Here is a 27,092-nt window from a genome sequence, read left to right as displayed (position 1 = left end):
TAATTAATTAACGCTATCATATAAATTGGTTTAAATAGTAAAAAAAGAGGATCTTGAGATTGTAATATAGTAGAAAAACAGGTAAAAAGTCAGAATTGAGTTGTTATAATTACCAAATAAAGATACTTTCAAGAGATGATTAAATTTTACCAAATAAATTTTACCAAGAGATGAAAAACAGGTAAAAAGTCCAGCGATCAAAAGCAGCGACTAATCGCTAAAACCAGCGACTGATCGTTAAAACTTTCAGCGACCAAAAATTGCGGTCGCTGATCGCTGGCAACTATCGCTATTTTTGGTCGCTGAACCAGCGACAGGCAAACAAACAACTTTTGGTCGCTGTCGCTGGTTTCAGTCGCCAACGACAAGCAAACGAACAGGGCCTTTAGCGATTAGTTTGATCGCTGGATCCAGCGACATGCAAACGAACAACTTAGCGATCAAAAAATATAAATTAAAGAATAATTAAAAATAATTAAATTAAACAGAATTAAATTAAATTAAACTTAAATAAATATCATATATGCATCATTTGGAGTTAGATTTGTTTTAAAGAAATTATTATATAAACAAATTTATAATATTTTTATCTGCGATATCACGAAGGGTTTGAGTTTTAATTCTTATTAAATTAAGTTAAAATAAATTAAATTCAAATAACATAAACTAATTATAGTCAAATTAAATTTGATAAAACTAAAATAAATAAATATATTAATTTATTTTTCTCATGGTGTAGGATATATATGATTTACATTTTGATTTTAAAATATAAATTAGCACCAAAATAATTAATTTTTAAAAACAATATAGCGACTGTTTATAGCGACAGTCAAACGAACAACACAGCGACAATTATTAGCGATTGTCGCTGTAATTGGTCGCTGAGTCCAGCGACAGACAAACGAACAATGTATGTTGTCGCTGGTTGCTGTCGCTGGTTGCTGTCGCTGGTCGCTGGATCCTGCGACAAGAAAACGAACAGGGCCTAAAAAACATTCTGTTGGATAGTTCTATGACTAATTATTCTCTTATAATAATTTGAATCTTGAGATTGCATCTTACACGCTAAGTGACTAAAGTCTTATGGACGAGAGGGATATCCCAAAAATGAGAAATCTATTTAAGAAGAAGGCTTCCATTATTTCTCACATCAAACAAAACCTTTGAAATATTTCAATCTTATATATATGGCTCCACTCTTGCGTAGGATTTCTAATTCTGGTTATGGTAAGCGTGCAATCGTACGCTTCGGTGATGACACGACGTATGATATCAAGGATGGAGAGTCTAGGGCAATTGATGAAGTGATTAATTGTGGTCCTTTTAAGATTTATAGAGACTTTTCAGATGAAGATCAAGGGTATTTGCTGAATTACAACTTTTATAATCTCTACCTTAATGATAATCGTGGTAAGAATAAAGGTCTTCAAGATTATCGTTTACTTATATGGAACCCGTACGACATTATTAATATAGATATATTTTATGATGAAATGAAGATATGGTGCAAAACTAATGATTTAGGGATATATCAATCGGATGGACATCTGAAATATTATAAGTCTGTTATTGCACGTCATCGTGAAGAAGGAGGTATTAGCGTTATAGGTTTTGAAACAGCCGAAGGAGCGACTACTGCAGCTGTTAAAAAGGAAGAAGATGAAAATGAAGAAGCATTGGCTAAGGTGAACGAAGCAAATGCATAAGACGGCCCAACCCAAAGTAGCATCAAGACTAAGTCACATTTGACGAAGTATCTCCTTTTTCTTTTTAAGAAAGCTTTGCAAATAACATTTTGGATTTGTGTTCCTCTCTTTGAGGACAAAACCATGTTTCCTTTCTTTTGCTTTGTGCTTCCAAGTTTGTAGGAGTTGATAATCCATTATACATTGTAAACAAAACAATGAATAAAGACATTAATTTGCTTGCTGAAAGAGTTTGAAACATGTTACCAAAGAACGCTTATTAGGTTCATCGGATCAAAATCGTTGGTCAAAGGCATTGTGTGGGTAGAAGGAGAAGAAGAAGTTTTGATGGAGTTGAATTAGAGGGGTAATTAGTCAATTTCTTTCACATAAAATGCCTTTCTTTGTAAACCCTTTTAAAAAATGCTCAATTCTTAATTTTTGGGCCATTAAGTACCTTGCCCTGTAAAAGCCCCATATTTTCTTTATTAAAAATTAATAGACTTTCTAGAGAAATATTAACAGACTTTCAGAGAAAATATTATTAATATAGAATTTTTGGAGGAAGTATTATTAACATAGACTCTCTCGATGAAGTATCTACATGATAGATTTTTTGGCCAAAACTTTCTATACTATTTACTAATAACATACAAGCCCTTACAAATTTTATCTAACTAAATATTTAATAACTACGAACTTATAATTCGTTAACTTGCATTAATTACTTGAATTAACTCTTTTTTATTACATATTTAGTGCCTGCAAAATCTATCTAAAAATAAATATTTGTCTAAATTTATATCTTTAATTAAATCTTATCTTTATTGAACTACATTCAATTAATTACTAGTTTCCTAATATCTCTTTATCTACATTAAATATAAATATATGATTTTTCTTTCACTTTAATATTTGTTCTTATATTTAATTAATTTGATTTTATATAAAATACATAGAGTTAATAGAATATTAGATTTTTCTACATATGATGGAATTAAATCTTTTTAAAACAGACATATAGTACTCAATCGATGAAAAAAGAGAGTGTAAAAGGTCTCATATTGCTTAAGAAACTGGGCAATGATTTAGAATTTTACTATAAAAAAAACCAAAATGATTTTGAATACGAATGAGCCGAAAGCTTGATTTATTAGACATCCAAAGCTTTAAATAGATTAAAATTATGTGTTAAGAATATATTATTCATATATAAATATTAATTTTTATTAAAAAAATAGGTATAACTTTTCAATGAACATATCCACCCGCGATGTACCGCGGGTCAATCTCTAGAATGTCATCTTGAAGGTGAAAAAGATTTAGGAATGAATTTACAACCTGCGATCTAACGAAAATATCAACTCGCGATGTTCTATGTGTCAATGAATTACTCAAGCTTTACATAGATTAAAGTTATGTGTCAAAAATATATTATTCATATTATTAAATTTTGTAAAAACAAATATCTATACTTTTCAATGAACATATTCACCCGCGGTATATTGCGGGTCAATATCTAATTATATATTAACATCTAGACCTCTTGGAGGAATTATTATTAACATAATTGTATGACTAATCATTAATTCTTTTATAATATGATTCGAATCTTAACCGTAGAATGTAATTGCATCTTACAAGCTAAGTGTCTAAAGTCTTTTGGACGAGGGGGATATCCCAAAAATGAGAAATCTATTTAAGAAGAAGAAGACTTCCTTCATTATTTTCTCACATCAAACAAAATCTTTGAAATATTTCAATCTTATATATATGGCTCCATTGTTACATAGGGTTTCCAACTATGGTTGTGGTAAGCGTGTAACTGTACGCTTCTGTGATGACAAGATCTATGATACCAAGGATGGAGAGTCTAGGACAATTAATGAAGAGATTAATAGTGGTCCATATACGAAGATTTATAGAGACTTTCCAGATGAAGATCAAGGTTATCTGCTGAATTATGACGGTTATAATCTCATGCTTAATGATAATCGTGGTAAGAATAAAGGTATCCAAGATTATCTTGTTCATATATGGACCGCGTACGACGATATTAATATAGATATAGTTTATGATGAAATGAAGATATGGTGCGAAATTGATGATTTAGGGATATATCAATCCGATGGAGATCTGAAATATTATAAGTCTGTTATTGCACGTCATCGTGAGGAAGGAGGTATTAGCGTTATAGGTTTTGAAACAGCTGAAGGAGCGACTACTGCATCTGCTAAAAAAGAAGAAGATGAAAATGACGAAGCATCGGCGAAGATGAATGAACCAAATGCATAAGACGGGCCAACCCAAAGTACCATCAAGACTAAGTCACATTTGACTAAGTATCACTTTTATTTTTAATAAAGCTTTGCAAATAACATTGTGGATTTGTGTTGAGGACAAAACAATGTTTCCTTTCTTTTGCTTCCAGCTTCCAAGTTTGTAGGAGTTAATACTCCAATATTACTCCAATATTATACATTGTGAACAAAACAAAAAAATGAATAAGTACATGTTTGCTTGTTGAAATCATTGTTCATGTGTTCGTATTGCATCCCTTTTGGTTTTGATCCCAAAATTATTATTTCATTTTATTTTGAATATCAAGAGTTTCTGAGCCAAATCATGTAATCCCTCCAAACTCAAAACCATAGTCATTATTAAAGTACGTATATTTGATTCTATAATTTTTTATTAGTTTTGAGACTAATAAGCAAATTCTTTGAGATGTGTTACCAAATAAATTGTTTATCTCAAAACATTTTCTCTTCAACCTGATCCAACAAATCCTATTTGCAAAGTATTCATACATAGTTACAAAACACTAGCGGGAATTGTCATTGTAAGTTCATTTTACATCTATGCCTCTTGAACTAGTTTGAAGGTTTAAAGTGTTAGTAAAACTATTTTAGTGGTTTATAGTGCTAGTGAAATTCTTTCGAGATTTAAACTGCTTACCCGATGACACTTTGAGGGTTAAAAATGTGATTTCCCAAATAATTAATGTAAGCTCTATATTAATATTCTAAAGGTTAATGATACATTAATTATTAATATTTATATTTAATTGTACCAATACAAATTTTATTTTACTATTATATGTTTTTTCAATAAAATTATTTTATTGGTTTTCTCATATTTGTCTTGGTTTCTTAGCTAATGTTTTTTAGTCTTAACTCACAGTATTCAATGATTTATACAAACAATTTTCTTGATTTTTTAAATAAAAGTTTCTCTTAACAAAACGTATAGCCAATCAATATTTACCTTAAACACCAGAGAAAAAGGAGTCTTTATTCATTGTTATTAGTTATTTCAATACAAACAATAGAAGGGGAGGAAGGATGTTGCTTAAGCTAATCTTGAAAAAGCATACGACCGCATAAGATGGAATTTCCTAGAGGAAACGTTAGAGGTAGCAGGATTGTTTGCCAACTGGAGGGGATGGATTATGACTTGTGTGACGGGACCATGAATGAGAGTATTGTGGAATGGGGAACAGACAGCCTGCGCCTAGGTGACCCTTTATCTCCATATCTGTTTATGCTGTGTTTTGAGCGGTTGTGTCACCAGATCGAAACTGCGGTAGGGAGGAAGGAATGGAAACCGATTAGTATCTCTCAAGGAGGTCCTAAGCTGTCGCATGTATGTTTCAAAAATGACCTTATCCTCTTTGCAGATTCTTCACTTGCTCAGGTGAGAGTCTTAGAAAAGTTTTGGAGAAGTTCTATTTGACGTGAAAAAGAAACAAAATTTGATTTCGTGGAAGAGAGTGTGTAAACCGAAATCAGAAGGAGGTTTGGGTTAAAGGACAACAAGAGTCATGAACCGAGCCTTAATATCAAAGGTAGGCTGGAGACTAATGAATAATGTGGATAGCCTACAAGCGAGAGTTCTCCGCATCAAGTATAAAGTGGGAAGAATACAAAATGGTACATGGTTGACCTTGAAAAGTACTTGGTCCTCGACGTGGAGGAGTATATGTGTTGGGTTAAGAGAGGTGGTCTCGACGTGGAGGAGTATATGTGTTGGGTTAAGAAGCCAAGCGAGAGCTGGGTCAAGCTTTCGACGGATGGAGCTTCACACGGCAACCCGGGCCAGCCACGTCGGGTGGTGTCTTACGGGTAATGATGGCTTGTGGTTGGGTGGTTTTGCATTGAGAATAGGCATATGGTTAGCTCCTCTAGCTGAATTATGAGGAGTCTATTATGGCCTAGTTATCGCATGGGAGAAGGGATATAGAAGTGGAGTTGGAAGTGGATTTTTATTAAGAGTTTTAAAAACTTTTGATTTTGACGTTTTAGCCAATAAAGAAATAAATATTTGAACGTGCAAATCTAACATCCATAATCATCAAGCCGATTTAAAACACAGCGTATATGATGTAACGACAGCGTATAAGAGCGGTCCATAGTGTCTTGTAAAATTTTGTGAATTTCAATTTTCTACCTAAATAATTATACTTCTCTCTTCTTTTATTCTGTGATACATTATTTTCTTCAAAAATTATATGATCCATTTTTTTTTTTTTGTCAACAAAAGATCCATTTTTTAGGCAAAGTTTTTTTAATTGTTACGTCATTTAAATCATTAGCCGCAAAAGCCCACAATTTCAAAAAATAATAATATTAAAATGTAATATAGAAAGAAGGGTTCGAAAAATCATTCTTTCCATATTATATATTTTCCTCGTAGTTCTAATACTCGAGCAGATTGTTTAGCTAAAAAAGCCCGGGTTCAAAATAGCATTTTTCCATATAAGCATATCGGTTCTTGAATGGCTTTCTTTAGCGCAGAGTCTTTTCCCGATAACTTAATATAAATAATAATTGTGGAAAAAAAAATAATAATATTAAAATGTTTTTTTCCAGCACATCAATAAAAATTAAGCCAATCAAAACAAAACAAATAATACACCTCATTTTCTTTTTTTCTTTTTTTTTTTCGTTTTTAATACACCTATTTTCAATTCGTTCATATTATTGTATGTTACTAGATATTTGTCGACGTCTTGTTAAATTTCGTCAATTTTCTACCTAAGTAACGAAATTTTTTCACTTTTTTAATAATGTGATATATTATCTTCTTCAAAAATTATATGATCCATTTTAAGCTGAAAGCTTTTAATTTTCACATCATTTAAATCATTTGCGGCAAAAGCAAACAACTTGAAATCATTTTATCCCAACTTAACATGACGAGCAACAAAATTTAAAAATATTAAGAAAAAGAATAAAAAATGAGGAAGCACACAATATTGTAAAGTATGGTTATTGGAATACACAAATCTTTGAGTCTAGCAAATTCTCCATCTTTCTTTATATGAAACGTTAAATTTATTAACTAAAATAAAGATGATTATGTACGAGTGATTAAGAATATTGTAAAATGAACAGTAGTCATCGAGTTCTTCATGCTAGAAACCATTTTCGGAGAAACTTTCTTAACTTGGAGAAATCTTGATACTGAAAAAAATCTATTCGTTGACGAATCACACAAGTACGGAGTTGTTTCTAGAAATAGATGAAAAATAAATTGTAAATGACAATTTTAGGATTACTCGAACATGGATTAGACCCATGTTTTTGTTTGTTTCTCTCCTGCCATATAAAATAAATTGTTGTTTAAAAAACTAAACGAAGTAAAATTTGATCATGTGTATATGATTGGATATGACAACTTTTTTTTTGTGTGAATATAACTAATTTACGGTATCATATAAATTAGTTTAAATGGTTAAGAAAGAGGATCTTGAGATAGTAATACCATAGAAAAAACAGGTAAAAGAAATTAGAATTGAGTTGTTATAATTACCAAATAAATAAGCTTTCTAGAGATGATTAAATTTTACCAAATAGATGTTAAAATTATTTCGGCAAAATATAATATAGAATGCATAGACTAATTAAATTTACTAGAATATTTTTTGGTTAATAATTCATAAATATAATATAAAATAATGTTAAAATAATCAAACAATAGTAATTTTTTAGTATTTGTGGAAAACTCAAAACGTTAACAAATAAGTATATAAGAAAAAATTAGTTTGGCCTTTTCGAGAGAGAAGCGTTAGGGTTGTTAGACTTCCGGATGAAGTATTATTGACATAGACTTTTGGAAGGAACTATTATTAACATAGACTTTGTGGAGAAAATAATATTAACATAGACTTTGTGGAGGAAGTATTATTTTATGACTAAAAATCATTCTGTTGGATAGTTCTTTGACTAATTATTCTCTTAATAATTTGAATCTTAACCGTAGGATGTAATTGCATTTTACACGCTAAGTGTCTAAAGTCTTTTGGACAAAGGCGATATCCCAAATGTGAGAAATCTATTTAAGAAGAAGAAGACTTCCTTCATTATTTCTCACATCAAACAAAATCTTTGAAACATTTCAATCTTATATATATGGCTCCATTGTTGCATCAGGTTTCTAATTATGGTTATGGTAAGTGTGTAACCGTACGCTTCTGTGATGGCAAGACGTATGATGCCAAGGATGGAGAGTCTAGGGCAATTAATAGAGATCTTAATGTTGGTGCTGTTAAGATTTATAGAGACTCTAAAGATGAAGATCAAGCGTATGTGCTGAATTACTTCCCTTATAATCTCGAGCTTAATGATAATCGTGGTAAGAATAAAGGTCTTCAAGGTTATCGTGTTCTTATATGGAAGCAGTACGGCACTATTAATCTAGATGTATTTTACGATGAAATGAAGATTTGGTGCAAAACTAATGATTTAGGGATATATACTTCCGATGGAGAACTGAAATATTATAAGTCTGTTATTGCACGTCATCGTGAGGAAGGAGGTATCAGCGTTATAGGTTTTGAAACAGCCGAAGGAGCGACTACTGCAGCTGCTAAAAAGGAAGAAGATGAAAATGAAGAAGCATCGGCGAAGGTGAAAGAAGCAAATGAAGAAGAATCGACTAATGCATAAGACGGCCCAACCCAAAATACCATCAAGACTAAGTCACATTTGACTAAGTATCTCGTTTTTCCTTTTAATAAAGCTTTGCAAATAACATTGTGGATTTGTGTTTTTCTCTTTGAGGACAGAAACCATGTTTCCTTTCTATTGCTTTGTGCTTCCAAGTTTGTAGGAGTTGATACTCCAATATTATACATTGTGAACAAAACAAAAAAAATGAATAAGTATGTGTTTGCTTTTTGAAAGCGTTGTTCTTGTGTTCGTATTGCATCACTTTTGGTTTTAATCCAAAATTTATTATTAAATTACGTACATTTGATTCTTTGTTTTTTTTTGTCTCAATATATAGTTTTGATACGTGTTACCAAATAAATTGCTTATCTCAAAACATTTCTTCTTCAACCCGATCCAACAAACCCTATTTGCGAAGTATTCATACATAGCTAGAATACACTAGCGTGAATTGTCATTGTGAGTTGATTTTTAAATCTATGCCTCTTGAGTTTTGAATCTGTCATGAGGCCCACTGGTAGGGCCGGTCGGGGTGTTACAAGTTGTTAATAGAGAGAAGACATGAGGCCCACTGGTAGGGCCAGTCGGGGTGTTACAAGTGGTATCAGAGCCAAACCCAAATGAGTGTGGAGTCAAGAAGGTTCGCACCATTGGGGGTTACGGTCTTGGTGTGCAACGAGGACGTTGCGATCTGTTAGTGGAGGTGAATTGTAACACCCCGATTTCAGGAATATGGTGGTGCATGCAGAGAGGTTTAAAAGAAATGATTTGACCACCTACGTGTGCACTTATCTTTTCGGTCAAACGTCCTAAGAGAACTCCACAGTTAAACATGCTTGGGCTGGAGTAGTTTCAGGATGGATGATATTCCCAGAAGTCATTGTCGGAACCATGCGAGTGACAAAGCATGGAAAAAGATCTTGTGGTGATTTGTAGGGTCGGTAAAAAGTCTTTAAAGCTTTTCGGACGCGGCGCACGGACTAGCGGACAAGGGTGGGCCCATAGGCCCGAGAGAAGACGTGAGGCCCACTGATAGGGGCGGTCGAGGTTTTACATCTACTATGCCTAAGATTCTTTTTCTGGTTGTCCTGTTCTCAAAAGCTTAACGTTGCATCTTGTCCGTTGCTATAACTTCAAGGTTCTTGATCTCAGCAAAACGTTGCGTTTGAGAACTTTAGAAATCTATAGCAATTGTTGGGTTTCAGGGCAGATATGTATTGTAGCACCACATCTACGTAGTCTGAGTTCGACTGTTCCTCCTTACTGGCCATGTAATTTAGTTGATGTCTCGTCTCTAACGGAAGCTAGACTAGACATTGAGTATAGCTTAGATGAAGCATTTGATGCTGATTTTCTTGATGAGTTTAATCAAAACATACTAGAGAAGCTGTAGAATGTAGACAAGCTTACTTTTGGGGAAAACTTTATCAAGATAACTTTGCTATTCTCTAATGGCCTGCTTACAAAGTGCATAATCATTTATTCTACTCATGTATAGAATCAGTTAGTTGCAATTGCAAAGTTTATGTGGATTAGTTTTCTTTAGGCTTTGGTTTTGATTGGTATGTCTATAAGTCCCGAATTATTTTCTTGGACCAAATAGTAGGTCCGACATAAAGCTGTGTACAAATAGTAGGTTTAAATGTTATGCGTTTGCTATATTGAAGATGTGTTTGTGTTTTTGTGAACATTGTTGTGTTTTCTTAGAGTTTGGATTTATTTGTAAATGAGGATTTGGGTTGGGATGAAAAAAGTCAATGCGTGGCTTTGACCATATGAATTTGCAACCAGGTTCTATTTGAAACATTAGAGCATTTCCAATTCTCTATAGCTTCTTCTTCCTCGGAGAAGAGAATAGCTTTTAGCTGTTTGATTTCAAAATTTGAGAGTGGAGTGAGTGAGTCACGTTGACTAATGACGACGACTAATTTATTTTAATTTAACCCCGCATAATCATAAAAGTTTGAACATTACACCAGAAACTTTGAAAAGTAGCTTATTGCTCCTCAAAAAAGGGACGTCAAAATTGCATTACAAAGTTTGAATTTTAAAACAAAGTAATGGAATTTTAGACAAAAAGAAAAACAAAGTAATGAAAGTTTCCATCTTATTCATATACTAAGAGTCTTGGATGGGAAAAAAATCCCATAATCCGAAGTTTAATAACACTAGACCAAATTAAACATTGTTAGGTTCTTGGTTGGTATTCGCGGTTTTCTCAGATCCGGTACGAGCGATCGCACTTGATAAACCGACGTAACCAGGTTGGTTTTCTCTTTCCGCCATTATTCTTTTGGTGGACTTATAGTAGGCACCATACAATATTAGTTGAGCTAGCCCAAATAAACATCCAATTCCATTTGGTATCTGCAAATACCCATTATAGAAAAACAACAGTTGTAAAATGTACAAATTGCTTAGATTTTTATTTCATGAAAATTCTTTACTCATGTACATATACATTTTTCTTTTTGTCACATAAGTAGTTAATATAGTTTTATAGGTGAAACATGAAATTATAATGAAAGAGAGTGTGAACAAAACTCACAGCCATGAATGGGTCGAAAGGCATGAGAGCATAAATTGTCCAAACGCCTGCGTTTAGAAATCCAGCTACCGATAACCAAAACGGCATGAACTCCACACTTTTTGTTTTTATTACCATTTTCTTTATATTTCATGCAAGGACAACAACAAAAAGATGAGAATGGTTAATGAAGTAGTGTTTGGTTCCTATCATCATTTAGTCAAACAAAAAATAATACATGAACCAACAAAAATAGGGAAAAGAGTTAAAGAGGAAACAATAACTTCTCTAAAAAGAACAAAAGCTTTTAAAATCTTAAACACAAAAACGAAACGTTACGTACCATAACAGACAATGGAGAAGCGTACATCATAACGTTGAAAACGCAACATACGATTCCAACACTCATAGTACGTTTTTCGGTAGTGTGTTGGAGAGTTAATACCAAAACCGCAAGAATAGCTATGAACGCGGTTTCAGCCGCTATAACAGCGGATATTATCAACCGCTGTTTTTGGCGGCCACAATAAACGAAAAAGATCGTAAGGAATACGATTTCGATCAAGATCCCTGTGCCGTTTATTGTAATGACCAATGTGCTGTCCGGATGCACCGTTGGTAGTCCGTAAAGAACCCAAACCAAACAGTTTATAAGAGTCGCTAAATACGGTATTGGTGAATATTCCTCCACTGACTTCTTTTTCACTATCCGAACAAATGTTGGCCTGATGTAATGAGACATTTATTAAAAGTATTAGTCATTTATTGATGATACATACTTTTAGTTTTTCTCTTGTTTTGGAAGAAACTCTATTACATAAATAAACTTTCTTAATTGTTATCAATTAGTATAATAGGAAAAAACATTATATTATGAGGAAAAAAGTATCAATTTTCACATTGTGATTATACTACACAAAGAAAATTTTGAAAGCTGCAGTGAGAATGAAAAACAAAAAATTTCAGATCTTTCAGTAGTCAGGATGAACCATGCATGTGTTAAATTCATGAAACAAGTTTGGTTTTCTTTAAGAAATACGATTTTCGTTTTTATGAATCTCTTTTTCACGTATCTTTCATTGTTTCTGGAATTTTATTTAAATCATAGATATAGCAAAATACTTACGTTGGTGACAAGAACAGACATAGAGCGATGAAGTTTCCTGCAAACAAGATCATCCAAAGTTAAGAAGAAGGGACAAAAAAATCATGATAGATATAATAACTTGTAGATGTCAAAATTCTGGACTAACCTATAATCCCCACAATCTTCCGAAGAAGGTTCAAATGTGCAAACACCATAATTTTGAGTGTAATTGGTGGTGATGAAGAAGAAGAAATTAATTAAATAATTTGAGAAAATAATCAGAGAAGAAGGTTGGTCGATTGGGTGGTGTTTATATAGAGCGAGATCATAGAGACCATGAATATATGACATGCATATAGGTGTGAATACAATGCATGCACCGTGTGAAAGCACCAATTCAGTAACTCTAGTTTTTTGAAATTATTTTTGGAGGTATTGAATTAAAACACACATTTATTAGACTTATATAAGGACAAATGTCTTAGTAATTATTTTATTTGTTTCTATTTAAAAGATGTTTGAAGTATTTACAGTAATTATAGATTAAGAAATCATTTAATTTAATTTGTTTGCTCTATTTAACTAAGAATAATTCAACTAATAATCAAACAAAATGTAGAATAGAAATGGTCACAACAAATACAAATAACTAATTTTGTATCAAAATTTGAATTTGTTATGTACTTTAGACATGAGTTTTTTTTTTTTTTGACAAACAGTCACTAAAGAATTATATTAGATTTTCTCACTACAATTTCAATGATAGTAGATTGGCTGATGTAAGCTTTTTAAGTATACAAATACCAGATTCGAAGCTAGTTATGAATATTAAGTACGATTATAAAACCAAAACGAAAAAGAGTATTAACGTGTCATTAAAATTTGTATACCAGTACTAAATTTCATTTGGCTTTATCTCGTTGTGCATCTTTTGTTGTGAGCTTATTTCACTGCATTTATTAGGGCACATATCAAAAAAATAAAGGAACTTAAAATGTTGTGAGATTTTTCTTCTTCTTTTATTAAGGAAAATCTGACGTTATTCAGTTTTTATTTTCTTCTAAATCTTACTATCGTAAAAGAAGAAATCATGTGGAAAAAGTTTAGCCGATTTCGAAATTGGAAGCACCACAAAACAAGCTTTTTTAGGTATTTTGATACGAAACTCTAATTTAGAAAAATCAAGGAGGAAAACTAAATGTTGTTCTTTTTATCATGCCCACTTTTCACCCAACCAAACCTCTAGTATACAACAGGCAAAATTAAGGGTTCTGTCATAGAAGAATAACATTTACTTACCGGTTGAATTACCAAGAATATGGTCAAACATTTTAACTTTTGATAAAGATGTTCAAATACTTTATACCAACAAAAATATAAGAAACTCACATTCTAGAAGAGGTTGTGAAAGAAGTCTCTCTCAAGAACATTAGGTCATTAGGTTAGTGTATATACTTGGAAATGTGAATGGATGTATGTCTACATCCATGCAACAAACAAAAAGACATCTATATGTGTGTGGATGTGTATGAAATAGTATATTATCTCTGTTTATTTCCTTGCAAGAAAGCACAAGACATCTATATTTATATACGTAACTAAATTTGATAGAAGAGACCTCTAAGAATGAAGTAAAATGACATCTACCAACACACATTTAAACGTTTATGGCATTTATTCATCTATATATACAGCATAATGCAAACATATATTTCTAAAGGAGAGTAAGTAATAATGTTTTCTTCTCTTATTTTAGTAAACAATAATTACAAAGCTTTCAACCTATAATATTATTTAGAGTCAGGATTAGAGTAGGTTTGAGGCCGTTGTCGAATTTACACGAAATCTTTTTGAAAGAGAACCTTGCAAATTAAAACATCCTTCAACTTTTCCTTAAGTTAGAAACAAAATCAAGCTAACATTGCGTATATTAAATCTATAACTATAAAAAATTTGCTAGATAGATTTTGTGTCAAACAAAAAGTTAACAACAATAGCATTATGTCAATCCATTTGAGGGAAATGTATCATGCGGGTAAGAATTAAACACGTGAAAGCCTAGGAATATATGTTTGGTGTTTTGTTAGGACCGTTTTCGATGCCTAAATGATGAGTATATAATTGAGTATTTTAACCATAAGACTTGATCGGAAACTAGAATGAAACTAAAAAAATAGAAGAAAGAAAACAAATTCAAGTTACGCCAAGCCTGAATGAAGAGTTTTGCTGCGCATTTAGTCATCTTTCAGCTGCTTTCCAAATTCCAATAAAAAAAAAATTCAGACAAATCCAACTCCAACCTTCAAAATTGTCGATTTCGTCTATGGTGCCACCGGCGTTAAAAATAAAAAGATTTGTTTTACAGATTTTTGAAGGCATGATTTGTTTGATTTAATCTAAACTAATATTTGCAGTTTGTAGAAAAGTTGCATATTTTTGTCACTAAAGACATTTTTAGTTGCCAACCATAGTTAAGGAAACTCATTTCATAATATTTCTACCATGCATATAATTTATGGGAAAAAATAAAATTGATAGTCATAGATTTCTTATAAAGCCTCTCTGCTTTTGATGTACGTGGGTTTTTGTCATTTGGGTACCGAATATCATATTAAGTTTCGACTGTATTTGTCATACAAGTCACATAGTAGCTGAATCAAAAATCAAATTTGTACAAGTAAATAGGAGAAGACTTGCAAGTATCCATAATATTTTATAACATGTATAAAAAAAGGTCATTGAATTAAAGAAATTCTCAGACTCAAACAAGCATCACACCATCTTGGCAGTATTTCACCAAACTCAAATACAAACACTATACATGAAATTAATTCATAAACCTCAGATTTATGATACAGAAAATAGATCAGATAAAAAATATAACAATAACAATAAAATAAAATATTGAATATATATGTGGATGATTTCTTATATATGATAATTTTTACTCATAACGTTTATTTAAAAAATAACTAAACTTCCATTAAATAAGCACAATAGCATCGAAAGCAAGCAAGGGAAAACATATTTCCAAACTTGCGAACACCTAATAGGCTAATACTGAAACAACTCAAACCAAGTGACCAAAAAGGATATAACGTTAGGAGAGTTCTCTTGAACTCTAGAGAGAGCAAGAGAGGATCAAGTTTGCACCTAATGATTGTTCTTGATTTTTGTAATGAGAACTGTATGCAATCTGCTATTCCTTTCCTTCCAAAGAGAATAAATGGAGGCTTGGAACGCAAGTTTGAGGATATACCTTACATTTTTCTTGGGGCTAGGGTCCTTGAAACCGAGGCTCGACCATTTCTTAGCAGAGGACTCTTTATTGGGAGGTCTTGCGTTTGGATCAATCAGATTTTGGAGCAACACGACCCCATCTTCCTTTAAGAGCTCGACCAAGCGCTTTTTCTCGTCCTCAAAGCCGAATGTGAAGTCCCAAGTTTTTCCTCTCTAATATCTCAATTAAATCATCCTCTATCCCGCAAATTACATAACCATCACAAAGAAAGTCTTTAATGTTTTTGCACAGTACGTAGTTTTCATTAAGGATATGTAATCTAGTTTAACCAATTCAAACTAAACCGAAACCATACCCAAAAATGAAAAATATGTACTCAATTGTGGTATCTGTATCATTCGTGTCCAAGTTTTCTCATGAATGTTTGTTGTAAACAAGAATTATGATTTTGTAAACTAATAAAGTAAAAAAAAAAAAAAAAAGGGACATCTCTAGTTTCAACTTCAAATAAGTATCCTTTCATCATTACATTACCATAATTTAGTTCTCTCCGATATTACTACTATTGAATTTTATGAATTGTTTTTGATTAATAATTTTCTTATAAATCCAATCTAGTTTTTGTGAGTGGTATACTGATATGTATTCAGTGGAATCACATTTACAAAACCTGAAAAACATGTCTACCATTCAACGCAATATATTAGTTAACATTAATAATAACTAGGATTGGGACCCCCGCGATATTGCGGGAAATAATCTAAAATATTTATATAATAATTTATTTTTAAAAAATTATATGTTATAAAATTTAATAATTATTCAAAAAAAACCATCAATATTTTATAAAAAGTTGCAATAAAAGATGATACAGAAAAAACCTGGACAATTACGATAAAAAGACACAAATAAAGTAATAATCAATGTTTTAACCAAAATTGCGATGTAAATATACAAATAGAAAAAATAATTGTAACTAAGTTAACCAAAAGTACCAATAAAAGATATGAATGGAAAAAGGCAAGTGTCAATATTTTAACGGAAAAGTGCGATAAAAAGACTCAAATGCAACAAATAATTGTCAATATTATAACGGAAAGTTGCAACGAAAATACATAACCGAGAAAAAATAACTGTCAATAATTTTATGAAAAGTTATGATAAAAAACAAAAACAAAAAATATAATAGTCAATGTTAAGGGAAAGTTATGATGAAAAAACATCAACGAAAACAGTAACTGTCAATATTGTAACAGAAAGTTGAGATAAAATGAAACAATCGAAAACATAACCATCAATGTTTTAACGGAAAATTGCAATAAAGAGACACAACCAAAGAAAAATATCTTTTAATATTTTTATGAAAATTTACGATAAACAAAACACTAAAAGAAAAATAACAATCAATGTTAATAAAAAATTAGGATGAAAAGACATAACTAACGAAACAACCTCCAATATTAATGAAAAGTTACGATGAAAAGATATGAATAAAAGTAACCGTCAATATTTTCACGAAAAGTTACGATAAAAGAGACAGAACCAAAAAAATAACTGTAAATAATTTTTACGAAGTTACGATAAAAAGAAACAAATGGAAACTGTTGATAATAACAGAAAGTCACGATAAAAAGACACAAATAAAAAATTGCGATAAGAAAACACTAAAGGAAAAAATAACCGTCAATGTAAATAGAAAGATACGATGAAAATACACTAACTAAAAAAGTAATTGTAAATATTTTAACAAAATGTTGCGATAAAAAACACAACAAAAAATAACCGTCAATATTAAAATGACAAAGATACAAACGAAAAATTGCGATAAAAAAGTATTTAACGGAAAAAATAACCGTCAATGTTAGCAGAAAGTTACGATGAAGATACATGAACAAAAAAAAGTGACCGTCAACATTTTACCAAATGAATGTTGCGATAATAAAACAAAACCGTTCAGAAATGCAAAAGGCATGTTTTTGGATTCATCATGAAACAAATAATTTGTGGTAAAGAACAAAAATTTAGAAATTACTTAAGAAGAAGGAGGAATATATATAGTTCAACAGTTACAAATATTTAAGTGGACAACTATTCATAAGGAAACATGCGACAGACACAAACGAAAAAGATAACTATCGATATTATAACAGAAAGTTGTAATAAAGAGGCACAATGACAGAAAAATAACCCTAAATATTTTTACAGAAAGTTACGAAAAAGACACTTATGAAAAAATAACCATATATCAAAAAGTCCCGATAAAAAGAATAATTAAGGGGGAAAAAACCAAAATACAATTGCATATTGTGGAATTAAGGAAATGAAAGGGGAATGGAATTTAATTTAGATCATGAGATGTGTCAAATAATACTTAATCATATAAGTTTTTTATTTACTAATATTTTGATCCACAAGTTTTAGAACATGTCAGAGCAAAACATTATTTTTCTTTTTTTTGTAAAGATAATAATAATCCAATGGAAAAAGGGGATAAAAACCAAATTAAAGCAAATTGTATTTTTTTTTGCTAAACATGTCATATAAAGCAAATTAAATTGTATAGTGTGGATTATAAAGTTTCGCTAAAGAGTTGTAGATATTTTAATAGATACGCATAAACGGAATTAAGTAATGAAGTTTGCAAGAACAAGGAGGATGTTGTGGAGATGTTTTCTTAAACAATTACGTCTAAGCAAGCAATGGAACTATGTAAGAAGTAAAGAAAGCAAAAGAAAGCGAGTAACCAAATGAAAATCGTAAGCAAACAACGAAACAAGTAGAGAAGTTCATGTAAGAAATAGTGACGAAAGTAAAAAAGAAAAAGAAAAACCAAATGATCAAAGAAGGAAACAAGCAAACGAGTGTGTAAAGAAATTGATTGAAACAATTAAGTAAGCGAGTATCCAAGAAGAAGGCTGCCCAATGAAGTAAAATAAATCAAGGAACCAAGAAGGAAACAAACAAACAAGACAAGCAACGATCAAATAATCAATGAAACAAAGAAGGAATAAAGTGAACAGTGCAAGAAACAAGCAAGCACGTTACAAACTGAGATAAGCACAAGAAACAAACAAGAACAAGTTGTTAGCAAATGTACTAAAGTAGCAAGCAATGATCTAATCAATAAATCAAGAAAGCAAATATATATGCATGTGTATGCATGAATGAATGTATGAATGTATGCATGTATGAATGTATGAATGTATGCATGTATGGATGTATGCATGAATGTATGCATGTATGGATGTATGCATGAACGTATGAATGTATGCATGTATGGATGTATGAATGTATGCATGTATGGATGTATGGATGTATGCATGAATGCATGTATGGATGTATGCATGAATGCATGTATGGATGTATGCATGAATGCATGTATGGATGTATGCATGTATGGATGTATGCATGAATGCATGTATGGATATATGCATGTATGGATGTATGCATGTATGGATATATGCATGTATGGATGTATGCATGAATGCAGCTATATTTTGTTTTGGGATGCAGATTTTCCGGGTTCGGGAAACTGGATGTGGAAGAGGTTGATCAAGTACTCTTCGTGCTTTGTGGGCTGACATAGATGTTGCTGTATCTCGTTTATCAGGTTGGTACTGGCTCTTATCAATGATTGGATGAATCTGGTCCTCTAATTGATCTCACTAGCTCAAATGGTCTTCAAGTTTCTGGCATATCTCGGTTGGCAAAGTAGTGTCTCTCTCAGGTTTAACCTAATGGAACAAGAAGCAAACTGAGTTCAACAAGTTTCTTTGAGATCTAATGAACATTCTAAATTTCAGTAAGAAAGTAAGTGCATAATTGATTCGAACAGGCTCCTGAGATAAATTAAGACCAAACGAAAGAACCAAACAAGAGAATCATCAAGTTTGCATCAGGATCATAAGAACTAATAGAATTAGGCAAAACTATAATAAGCTTAACCATAACAAGTTACCTTCCTCTACATATTTCCAATACTCGTGTTCATGCTTCACAATCCTGAAAAAGGTTTTAGCAACTTAGTTATAATAAATAATACCCTACGAAAAAAAGATTTGAAGTTGGAGTCAAACAAATGAAATTACTTGTGATCAAGAACATGAAAACATACATCAATCTGCTCCTGCTACTGCAATATACTCCGGTTTTCTAGGAGAGTTCGTGGTATCTTTTAACCTGATCCGACAACCAAACAAATAAGAAAATTAAACTGAAAGAAAAGAAAATTGGTGTCTATTGTCTAACAAGCGTAAAGGAAGTCTTTGTGATGAGCATCTTCTGAATCAGTAGCTCCCTCCAGTATACTCTATCTGAGGTCCCAATGTAACACATTTTAATACACTTAAATCAATCTCAAGATTCAAATGGAGAGACGATGCAGAATAGTAACATAATTCATTAAAAAAATCAATATTACTCAACTTTAGCTGATCATGATCTTCTCTTGTTCTTTTTTTCCCCAAGCTTCTTCCCTGTTAGAAAATACACATTTGTTAGCTAAGTTCAAGACCCATACATCTGCATTCATGTTTTCCTTAACGAATAAAGAAAGTAGAACCAAAATCAGAGTGATGATTGAATTCTAATAGAAATAAAAAAATAGACAAGTATTGTCAAATCTAGACTCTATTTCTTATCTTTAAAAGATTTAGTGCCCTCAATACAACACAAGAAAACAAAACAAAACCACAATGAATGATAAGGAAAACGAATTTGATAGATATCAAGAGTTGGGGATTGCCAATATTTCTTACCTTTTTCATAGTTAAGTTCCCTCTTGTAAACCAACCGAAGAACAAATCCCTCAACACCGAACATGGAAGGAAAAACCCATAGATCAGTATTTATGATGAGTGGTATATATTTGAGCTCAACAAAAACAAAAGTAATTGTTACCTGCATATACTAACCAAAACCCATGAAAGAAGTCAAGAACAAATGGTAGCGGTAAAAACTTGCAGACCAAGCTATTCCAACATCAATAATTGTTGCTCTATAGTGTAGGCCATTGGAACATCAAACTTCTCATATCTTCTGAAATTTGGAGTTACGTTTATGCAAAAAAACAAATGAGTTGTGAAATATTTTCAAGAGTAACGATATACCTCTACTATGATCAATCCTAATCATCCGGGAGACTAACTATTCATGCTAAAAGGTCGTTGATGCATTCCCTTCTTTTACGGTCTGTTTAAGAACTTTTGAAAAAAAAGAAGGAATAAGTAGCAAAATTAGTCTCCATGATTCTAAGAGATCAAGAAAGATTCTAAGTTTGCTAAGAGGGTGACTGCAAAATTGATCGGAAAAAATCTTGAGACCAAAAAAATAAATTTCGTACCTTGTCTCATAACTATAGCAGCCATCACACATTGGATGTGAGAAATTATTCTTCCCATTCAGGCGCAAACTTCATCAATGTACTCTTGAAACACCGAATGCTAACATAATAAAAAATAACCGCGAGAGTTTTTCACCAAATATTCTATACCTAAAGTCCATGCAAAGAAAAAAGATAATAATAATACCAATTAACAAACCTCAGTAATGCATTTTAACTAGTAACAGTTAAACAAATGACATACCTCAGAGAAGCATCAAATTCTAATGGCATATCACGATGACCAAGACTATTACCTTTATGACGCTAACCAGTCAAAACCTGCATTCTAAATTCAAACACATAAGGCATGTATGTATGCACACATGAACACATACAAAACCTGCATTCTAAATTCAAACACATAAGGCATGAATGTATGCACACATGAACACATACAAAACCTTCATTCTAAATTCTAAACCTGCACACATGAATGTATGCACACATGAATGTATGCACACATGAATGTATGCACACATGAACACATACATAATTAAAAATTACAAGACTTACAATAATGTGAAGCCATTATGCCTCACCAAAAACACCTAAATCTTTTCATTCGCCTCTGTAATTATGGATAAAGAAGATACAAAACCAAAACAGAACAATGATTGAATTCAATTAAGAGTAAAAATTCTAGGCTTGATTTCATACCTTTGAAAACTTGAGTGCCCTCTCGTAATCCAGCGGAAGTACAAAACCCTCAATACCACAGAAGAAAGGAACAAAAACAAATTTGATAGAAATCCAGAGATGAGGATTGCCAATGTTTCTTTCCTTTTAAAAGTAGGGTTCCCTCTTGTAAACCCCAATGCCATAGAAGAAAGGCAAAAACAAAAAAAAAATCAGAATGATGAGAAAGACCGATTTGATAAAGATTAGAGAGAAGAAGAAATACAAATGAAGAAATATCTTTCAAAAAGGGACTTACAAAAAAAGGAGTACCTTGTTTCATGGTCCCCAGGAATTCATGAGGCTCTTGCTTCAGAAACTGGTTGCAAAAATTGCAAACGAAATTAAAATCTGCAAATGTACAGATGAGATCACCTTGTATATTAGTATAACCCATGGACATATACATATAAAAGCCCCACAATCACCTGATCAATGAGGACGTAAAGAGAGAAGAATGATCATAGACCTCCATTATTGTATAACTGGAATCGTGTGAAACCGTTGATAAACGCTCAATAGTCTTCCATCTATACTATTGTTAAACAGAGACCTAGAACTATCTAAATAAAATTCAACTGAGAAACAAGCTAGAGAGATAGTTTTGAGTAAGTGAGTAAGTAAGAAGATTAAGAAAATGATAAAAAGGTCAAACAAGTTCAGTAGATAAGGAAATTAAGTAAGCATGTAATAAAGGAGCAAGTGAGAAAACAAGCAAGGAAGCAAGAGGCTAGTAAGGATTGAAAGAAGAAAACAAGGAAGCAAGCAAGAACCAAACAACTAAGCAAGAAGTTAAACAGGCACGCAAGGAAACAGAGAATGAAACACACAAGCATGCATGGAACAAAGGAAGAAAGCAAAGAAGTAACAACAAATCAAGTAACCATGGAAGAAATTAAAAAAACAAACAAGCACACAAGAAACCTAGGAAAAAAATAATCAAGCACGCATGGAACCAAGGAAATAAACAAACAAGCACACAAGAAACCTAGGAAAGAAATCAACAAGCACACATGGAACCAAGGAAGGAAACAAACAAGCACACATGGAACCAAGGAAGGAAACAAACAAGCACACAAGAAACCAAGGAAAGAAATCAACAAGCACACATGGAACCAAGGAAGGAAACAAATAAGCACACAAGAAACCAAGGAAGGAAATCAACAAGCACACATGGAACCAAGGAAAGAAATCAACAAGCACACATGGAACCAAGGAAAGAAATCAACAAGCACACAAGATACATAGGAAAGAAATCAACAAGCACACAAGAAACCTAGGAAGGAATTCAACAAGCACGCATGGAACCAATGAAGAAACAAACAAGCAATGAAGAAAAAAGAGAAAACAAGGAAGCCAGTTAAAGAAACAAGACATGTTCGTAGGAATTAAATCATTAAGCAAAAAGGCAAACAAAAAATAGAGATAGCCAGTAAGTAAACAACAAAGTATACAACTTTGGGTCTGCTTACCAATTCATCCTTCAGACAACGGCTCTTCCCAATGATCTGTTTCTTTGGAGGAATTCACTTGATGCTCCATGTATCTTTCAGCTGCCAAAAATGTAGAGACGAGTAAAATTTTGAAACACTTCATAATTATATAATTTATCATCTACAATTAATGGAGTTTTACCTGAAGATTGATCTCATAAGACGCAACAAATGCTGGTAATTAAGAAAAAGTCCTCAAGACACTCCGATAACCAGAGACTGATGCCTGGGAATGTGAAAAATAATGACAGAATCAACATAATTTGCATAGGATTTGGTAAAACAGAACTCACAAACACACAAAGTTAAGCTCGCTATCTGATACAACCAGCTTTCTTAAACTATACTTTAGGAACCTGAAAGAATCCCCTGAAACACAGCACTTCTAAGTGAAACAGAAGAGAGAAAGGTAACTTGAACAACTAATTAGAAAGAAAGGTTCAAAAATACATAATTGGGAGAAGGAGTCAACTTAACAAACAAGAAGATGATGCACAACCATTTCAGAACTCCATTAAGATGATGCACAACCATTTCAGAGCTCCATTGCGATATATCTGAAATAAGCATAACGGTGTATGACATGTACGCGACACTATATGAGTCCAATATGAGAGCACAACACAAACTATAACTTACTATATAGGTTAAGAACCACTGAAATCAATACCCAAGTATGCTAAAAAATCCAAAACGGGATACAATTGAAATAATGTAAAAAGACCTATCCAATACACTTTAGCATGACATAAGTAAACAGAAACTTACAAGTGAGTTCGTGGTTGGCTGATATATTAGCACAGGGAATTTTAAATTTACAACATGTTGGTCTAATTCCTTCTCTTGTTCTATATTTTCAAGCTCCTTCCCAGTTGAAAATACAAATTTGTTAACTGAATTCAAGACGGAAATATATGAACGAAGTGATCTGATTAGGAACAAGGGCATCAAATTTACAATACTTTGATACATTCATGTTTATCTTACTAAAACATGTCGATTTCTGCTGGGGAATGTTTGTATTGACTCTCAAACCATGAACAAACCTGAAAGGTGAACCATTTGTAACAGATTCTCCATATCCGACGTTTCTTTAAGAATCATCAGCAACTGAATTTTAACACGACATGCAGTATGTTAAAGCACTTACAAGTAAATAAGGTAGCTAGTGACTCGAGATGATACCTTGTAGAAAGAAAACAATCTTCTCCATCTTTCTCCATTACAAGTGCAAAATGATAAAGATTTGTCCTCAATTAGTGTCTCCTCCGTCCAGAAAGTGAATAGATTGACATCCTACCAAAAACAATCCAGAGAAAATCAAATTTGAACCGGAAATGTTAATATGAATGATATTGAATCTAAAGTTCTACATATAATATGATCAAATGAACGTATCCAATAAGGAACAAGAGCACTAAATATACAACTTTGATGCATTCCATATATACAAAAGAATTTGTTTTGATTCCCAAATCATAGTATCACCACCATATTATAGTTAATCTTCACATAAAAGAAAATTTCTGAGAAAGATCAAAACAAGGAAAAAGGGATGCAGAGAAGCTCATATCTTTGATAATCTTCTCTTAGAGTAGAGAGATCACAGATGATTAGACCTTCAGAATTAACAAAACCACAAAAATTTCAAAGTAACTTCTGACTTTGGGAATTCAATTTACCAAAAGAAAACTCGAATCACAAAGAGCGAAGATAAACCGTCTTCTTCTTCTTCTTTCAGGCAAAGAAGACTTCAACGATCTGTTACATCAAAAAAAAAAGTAATCCAAAAGAATCAGAACAAGAAGAAGAGCAATATGTAGACCAAAAACAGAGCCACAAAACCCACTTTGTTTCGATTACCAGCCACGACCACCGCTTCCTCCGTAACTTCATCCCTCACGGCTCTCCACCGCCCTCCGTATCTACCGCCATCTTCCACCGTCGGTGATGATACGACCATCCAAACAAAATCCCCTAAATCGTAAAGTTTCGCGATCGTTAATGATCTTTCAAAACCTAATTAAAAAATTTTTAAAAAAAAATCACAAATCAGAAGTATCCATCAGATGAAATACAAAATCAATCAACCTCCAGACTCATAAAACCAGATGGATTAACGTCACGATTCGGGAAAACGAAGTAACAGAGAGACATCGTAATAGTATTCGAATCAAATTAATAGAAAGAAACACAAAATTAGAAACATAACCATCTGAATTAGGGAATCGATTGTCTGATCGTCGAATCGTCGCCGGAGAAAACAATCGTCGGTGATCATAAACTTCTTCAGATGTTTGCCGAAAATAAAAATCTAGGGATTTGAAATAACGAGAGAAATGAGAGAGAGAGACTTTGTAACGTTATAATTCTTCTTCAAACGGTCATATAGAAAAAAATGATCCCAAAGATCAAAGATCCGTTTCGAAAATAAAACCTCAATTCCAGCTTTGTACACGTGTGTGTCATAATTCCCTTGTGTAATTTGTGTGAAAGCCTAAAGCTTGAGCTTAACCAGAATTTTAGAATTTTAAAATTTTGGTTTAGTGTAAAAGCCTATTTTTTTGGGTTAAAGCGTAGCCATGTTGTAAAACCACCGTGATCTCATGAATAATTTTAAATTTTTTTGGTTTGGTTTAAAAATCTACATATACATTTTTGCAACACTTTAATAAAATGAATCTTCAGATTAGAACTCTTTTTTTTTGTCAACCAATATTCAGCTTAAAACTTATTTATAAGTAATGTCATTGGTATTAATTATTATCAATTAATTAATATTCTTAATTACTAGCATTTCTTTATCTAATATATTTCCATTAATTCTAATTACTTTAAAAATTTTAAAACATTATTAATATTATACTTTATTAAAAGATAAATTTATAGTTATTTAGAGTTTATTAAACATTTAGATATATTGAAAGTTTATTAAAAGATAAATTTATAATTATTTAAAGTTATTGAAACACAACCAAGTAAAAATAACTTTCAACTAGATTTTAACCAGCGATATATCTATCTATAAAATATTTTTATTTTATTATTTACAATTGTTATTAAGTAACGTCCTGCCAAACTCGTCCCGCCAACCCGTCACGTAAAAAAATCTATTTATTTTATTAATGTTGATCTTATTTATGATATGTTTATGAACTATTGTCTAAATATTTTCTAATTTTGTAGTAATTAACTGGTATCAAATATCTCAACGGTTTGATGCTTATAATCAAATTGTTATAGTTATGCAAAAAAGCAATATCAAAAATGATAATTTTGTAATTTTTAAATGATGTTAAATATTTTGGAAGTTTTATTTTAGTAACTAATCGTGTAGTTAATGTATAGAGATTTTGGGAAGATAGTTAAATGTCAAATATTTAATTCCAAGATTTACTTTCTAATTATCAAAAACAATTATTAAATGCTAGTGGCAGCCACTGTAAATAAGTCTCAACTTGAGGATTTATTTCACAAAATGGTTGCAAAAATGTATATGTAGATATTTTTATAAAAGTTTGCAATAAAAAAATATTAACGAAAAAATAACAGTCAATGTTAACGAAAAGTTACAATGAAAAGGCACTAAGAAAAAGTTACGAAAAAAACACTATCAATATTAGCGGAAAGTTACAATGAAAAGATACAAATAAAAAAATAACCGTCAATATTTAAACGGAAAGTTGCGATAAATGAGACACAACCAAAAAACAACCATCAATATTATAGCGGAAAATTGCAATAAAGAGATACAACCAAGAAAAAATAAAAGTCAATTGTTTTACGAAGTTACGATAAAAAGACACAAACGAAAAAATAACCGTCAATGTAAATAGAAATTTATGATAAAAAGACACAAACAAAAAAAGTAGTTGTCCCAACCGAAAACTAACCATCAATATTAAAATGACTGATACAAACGAAAAGTTGCGATAAAAATATACTAACAAAAAAAATAATCGTCAATGTTAGCAGAAAGTTACGATAAAAAGACATGAACACATAAATAACCGTCAGCATTTTAACCAAATGTTGCGATAATAAA

General features: G+C 31.8%; 5 protein-coding genes, 1 long non-coding RNA gene, 2 other non-coding genes and 1 pseudogene across 14 annotated transcripts; 5 read left to right on the top strand and 4 right to left on the bottom strand.

Annotated features, from left to right (window-relative positions):
* Positions 1-1,190: 1,190 nt before the first annotated feature.
* On the top strand, positions 1,191-1,709 carry AT4G10880 (uncharacterized protein; the record flags this gene model as incomplete). The annotated part of the gene is made up of 1 exon (NM_117157.1): positions 1,191-1,709. The coding sequence occupies one exon, from the start codon at positions 1,191-1,193 to the stop codon at positions 1,707-1,709; it is 519 nt and encodes a 172-aa protein (NP_192826.1).
* Positions 1,710-3,461: 1,752 nt separating this feature from the next.
* AT4G10870 (uncharacterized protein) lies at positions 3,462-3,983 on the top strand (the record flags this gene model as incomplete). Its single annotated transcript, NM_117156.1, has 1 exon — positions 3,462-3,983. The coding sequence occupies one exon, from the start codon at positions 3,462-3,464 to the stop codon at positions 3,981-3,983; it is 522 nt and encodes a 173-aa protein (NP_192825.1).
* A 1,092-nt stretch (positions 3,984-5,075) lies between these two features.
* AT4G10865 lies at positions 5,076-5,816 on the top strand (annotated as a pseudogene; the record flags this gene model as incomplete). Its single annotated transcript has 1 exon — positions 5,076-5,816.
* Positions 5,817-8,029: 2,213 nt separating this feature from the next.
* AT4G10860 (uncharacterized protein) lies at positions 8,030-8,872 on the top strand. Its single transcript, NM_117155.2, has one exon. The coding sequence runs from the start codon at positions 8,102-8,104 to the stop codon at positions 8,636-8,638; it is 537 nt and encodes a 178-aa protein (NP_192824.1). The 5' UTR covers positions 8,030-8,101; the 3' UTR covers positions 8,639-8,872.
* A 1,684-nt stretch (positions 8,873-10,556) lies between these two features.
* Positions 10,557-12,644, bottom strand: SWEET7 (Nodulin MtN3 family protein). Its single transcript, NM_117154.4, has 5 exons — positions 12,422-12,644; positions 12,295-12,331; positions 11,512-11,893; positions 11,190-11,309; positions 10,557-11,008 (listed from the first exon to the last, which is right to left on the bottom strand). Exons 1-5 carry the CDS (start codon positions 12,468-12,470, stop codon positions 10,820-10,822), a joined length of 777 nt encoding a protein of 258 aa, NP_567366.1. The 5' UTR covers positions 12,471-12,644; the 3' UTR covers positions 10,557-10,819.
* A 2,599-nt stretch (positions 12,645-15,243) lies between these two features.
* Positions 15,244-15,968, bottom strand: AT4G05835. The gene has a single exon (NR_144072.1). It is a non-coding gene; the product is annotated as an uncharacterized misc_RNA (transcript).
* On the top strand, positions 15,664-15,891 carry AT4G05840. Its single transcript, NR_141919.1, has one exon. It is a non-coding gene; the product is annotated as an other RNA (long non-coding RNA).
* Positions 15,969-18,961: 2,993 nt separating the features above from the next.
* Positions 18,962-23,107, bottom strand: AT4G02885. 3 transcript variants are annotated; one of them, NR_143983.1, is made up of 13 exons: positions 21,983-22,387; positions 21,828-21,905; positions 21,537-21,680; positions 21,393-21,447; positions 21,082-21,158; positions 20,838-20,987; positions 20,590-20,697; positions 20,396-20,533; positions 20,254-20,302; positions 19,922-19,971; positions 19,611-19,809; positions 19,455-19,498; positions 18,962-19,230 (listed from the first exon to the last, which is right to left on the bottom strand). It is a non-coding gene; the product is annotated as an uncharacterized misc_RNA (transcript). The 3 variants fall into 3 exon arrangements; NR_143981.1 differs by lacking the exon at positions 21,983-22,387 and adding an exon at positions 23,027-23,107 and having other exon boundaries at positions 19,611-19,971; positions 20,605-20,697; positions 21,082-21,165; positions 21,393-21,680; NR_143982.1 differs by having other exon boundaries at positions 19,611-19,971; positions 20,254-20,533; positions 20,605-20,697; positions 21,082-21,165; positions 21,393-21,680.
* AT4G10843 (uncharacterized protein) lies at positions 23,062-25,477 on the bottom strand. Of its 4 annotated transcripts, NM_001340688.1 has the most exons (9): positions 25,260-25,477; positions 24,897-25,066; positions 24,730-24,808; positions 24,233-24,343; positions 24,094-24,157; positions 23,816-23,940; positions 23,527-23,604; positions 23,190-23,273; positions 23,062-23,107 (listed from the first exon to the last, which is right to left on the bottom strand). In NM_001340688.1, the coding sequence occupies exons 2-7, from the start codon at positions 24,941-24,943 to the stop codon at positions 23,551-23,553; spliced, it is 480 nt and encodes a 159-aa protein (NP_001328695.1). In that variant the 5' UTR covers positions 24,944-25,066; positions 25,260-25,477; the 3' UTR covers positions 23,062-23,107; positions 23,190-23,273; positions 23,527-23,550. The 4 variants fall into 4 exon arrangements, with proteins under 4 accessions (NP_001328695.1, NP_001328696.1, NP_567365.4 ...); NM_001340687.1 differs by lacking the exon at positions 23,527-23,604 and having other exon boundaries at positions 23,816-24,157; NM_001340689.1 differs by lacking the exons at positions 23,062-23,107; positions 23,190-23,273; positions 23,527-23,604 and having other exon boundaries at positions 23,605-23,940; positions 24,897-25,024.
* Between the last annotated feature and the right edge of the window lie 1,615 nt (positions 25,478-27,092).

Source organism: Arabidopsis thaliana, chromosome 4 (assembly GCF_000001735.4).
Source record: "Arabidopsis thaliana chromosome 4, partial sequence".
Lineage (NCBI taxonomy): Eukaryota > Viridiplantae > Streptophyta > Magnoliopsida > Brassicales > Brassicaceae > Arabidopsis > Arabidopsis thaliana.
The sequence above is the reverse complement of the archived record's forward strand: the minus strand, read 5'-3'. Positions and strand labels throughout refer to the sequence as shown.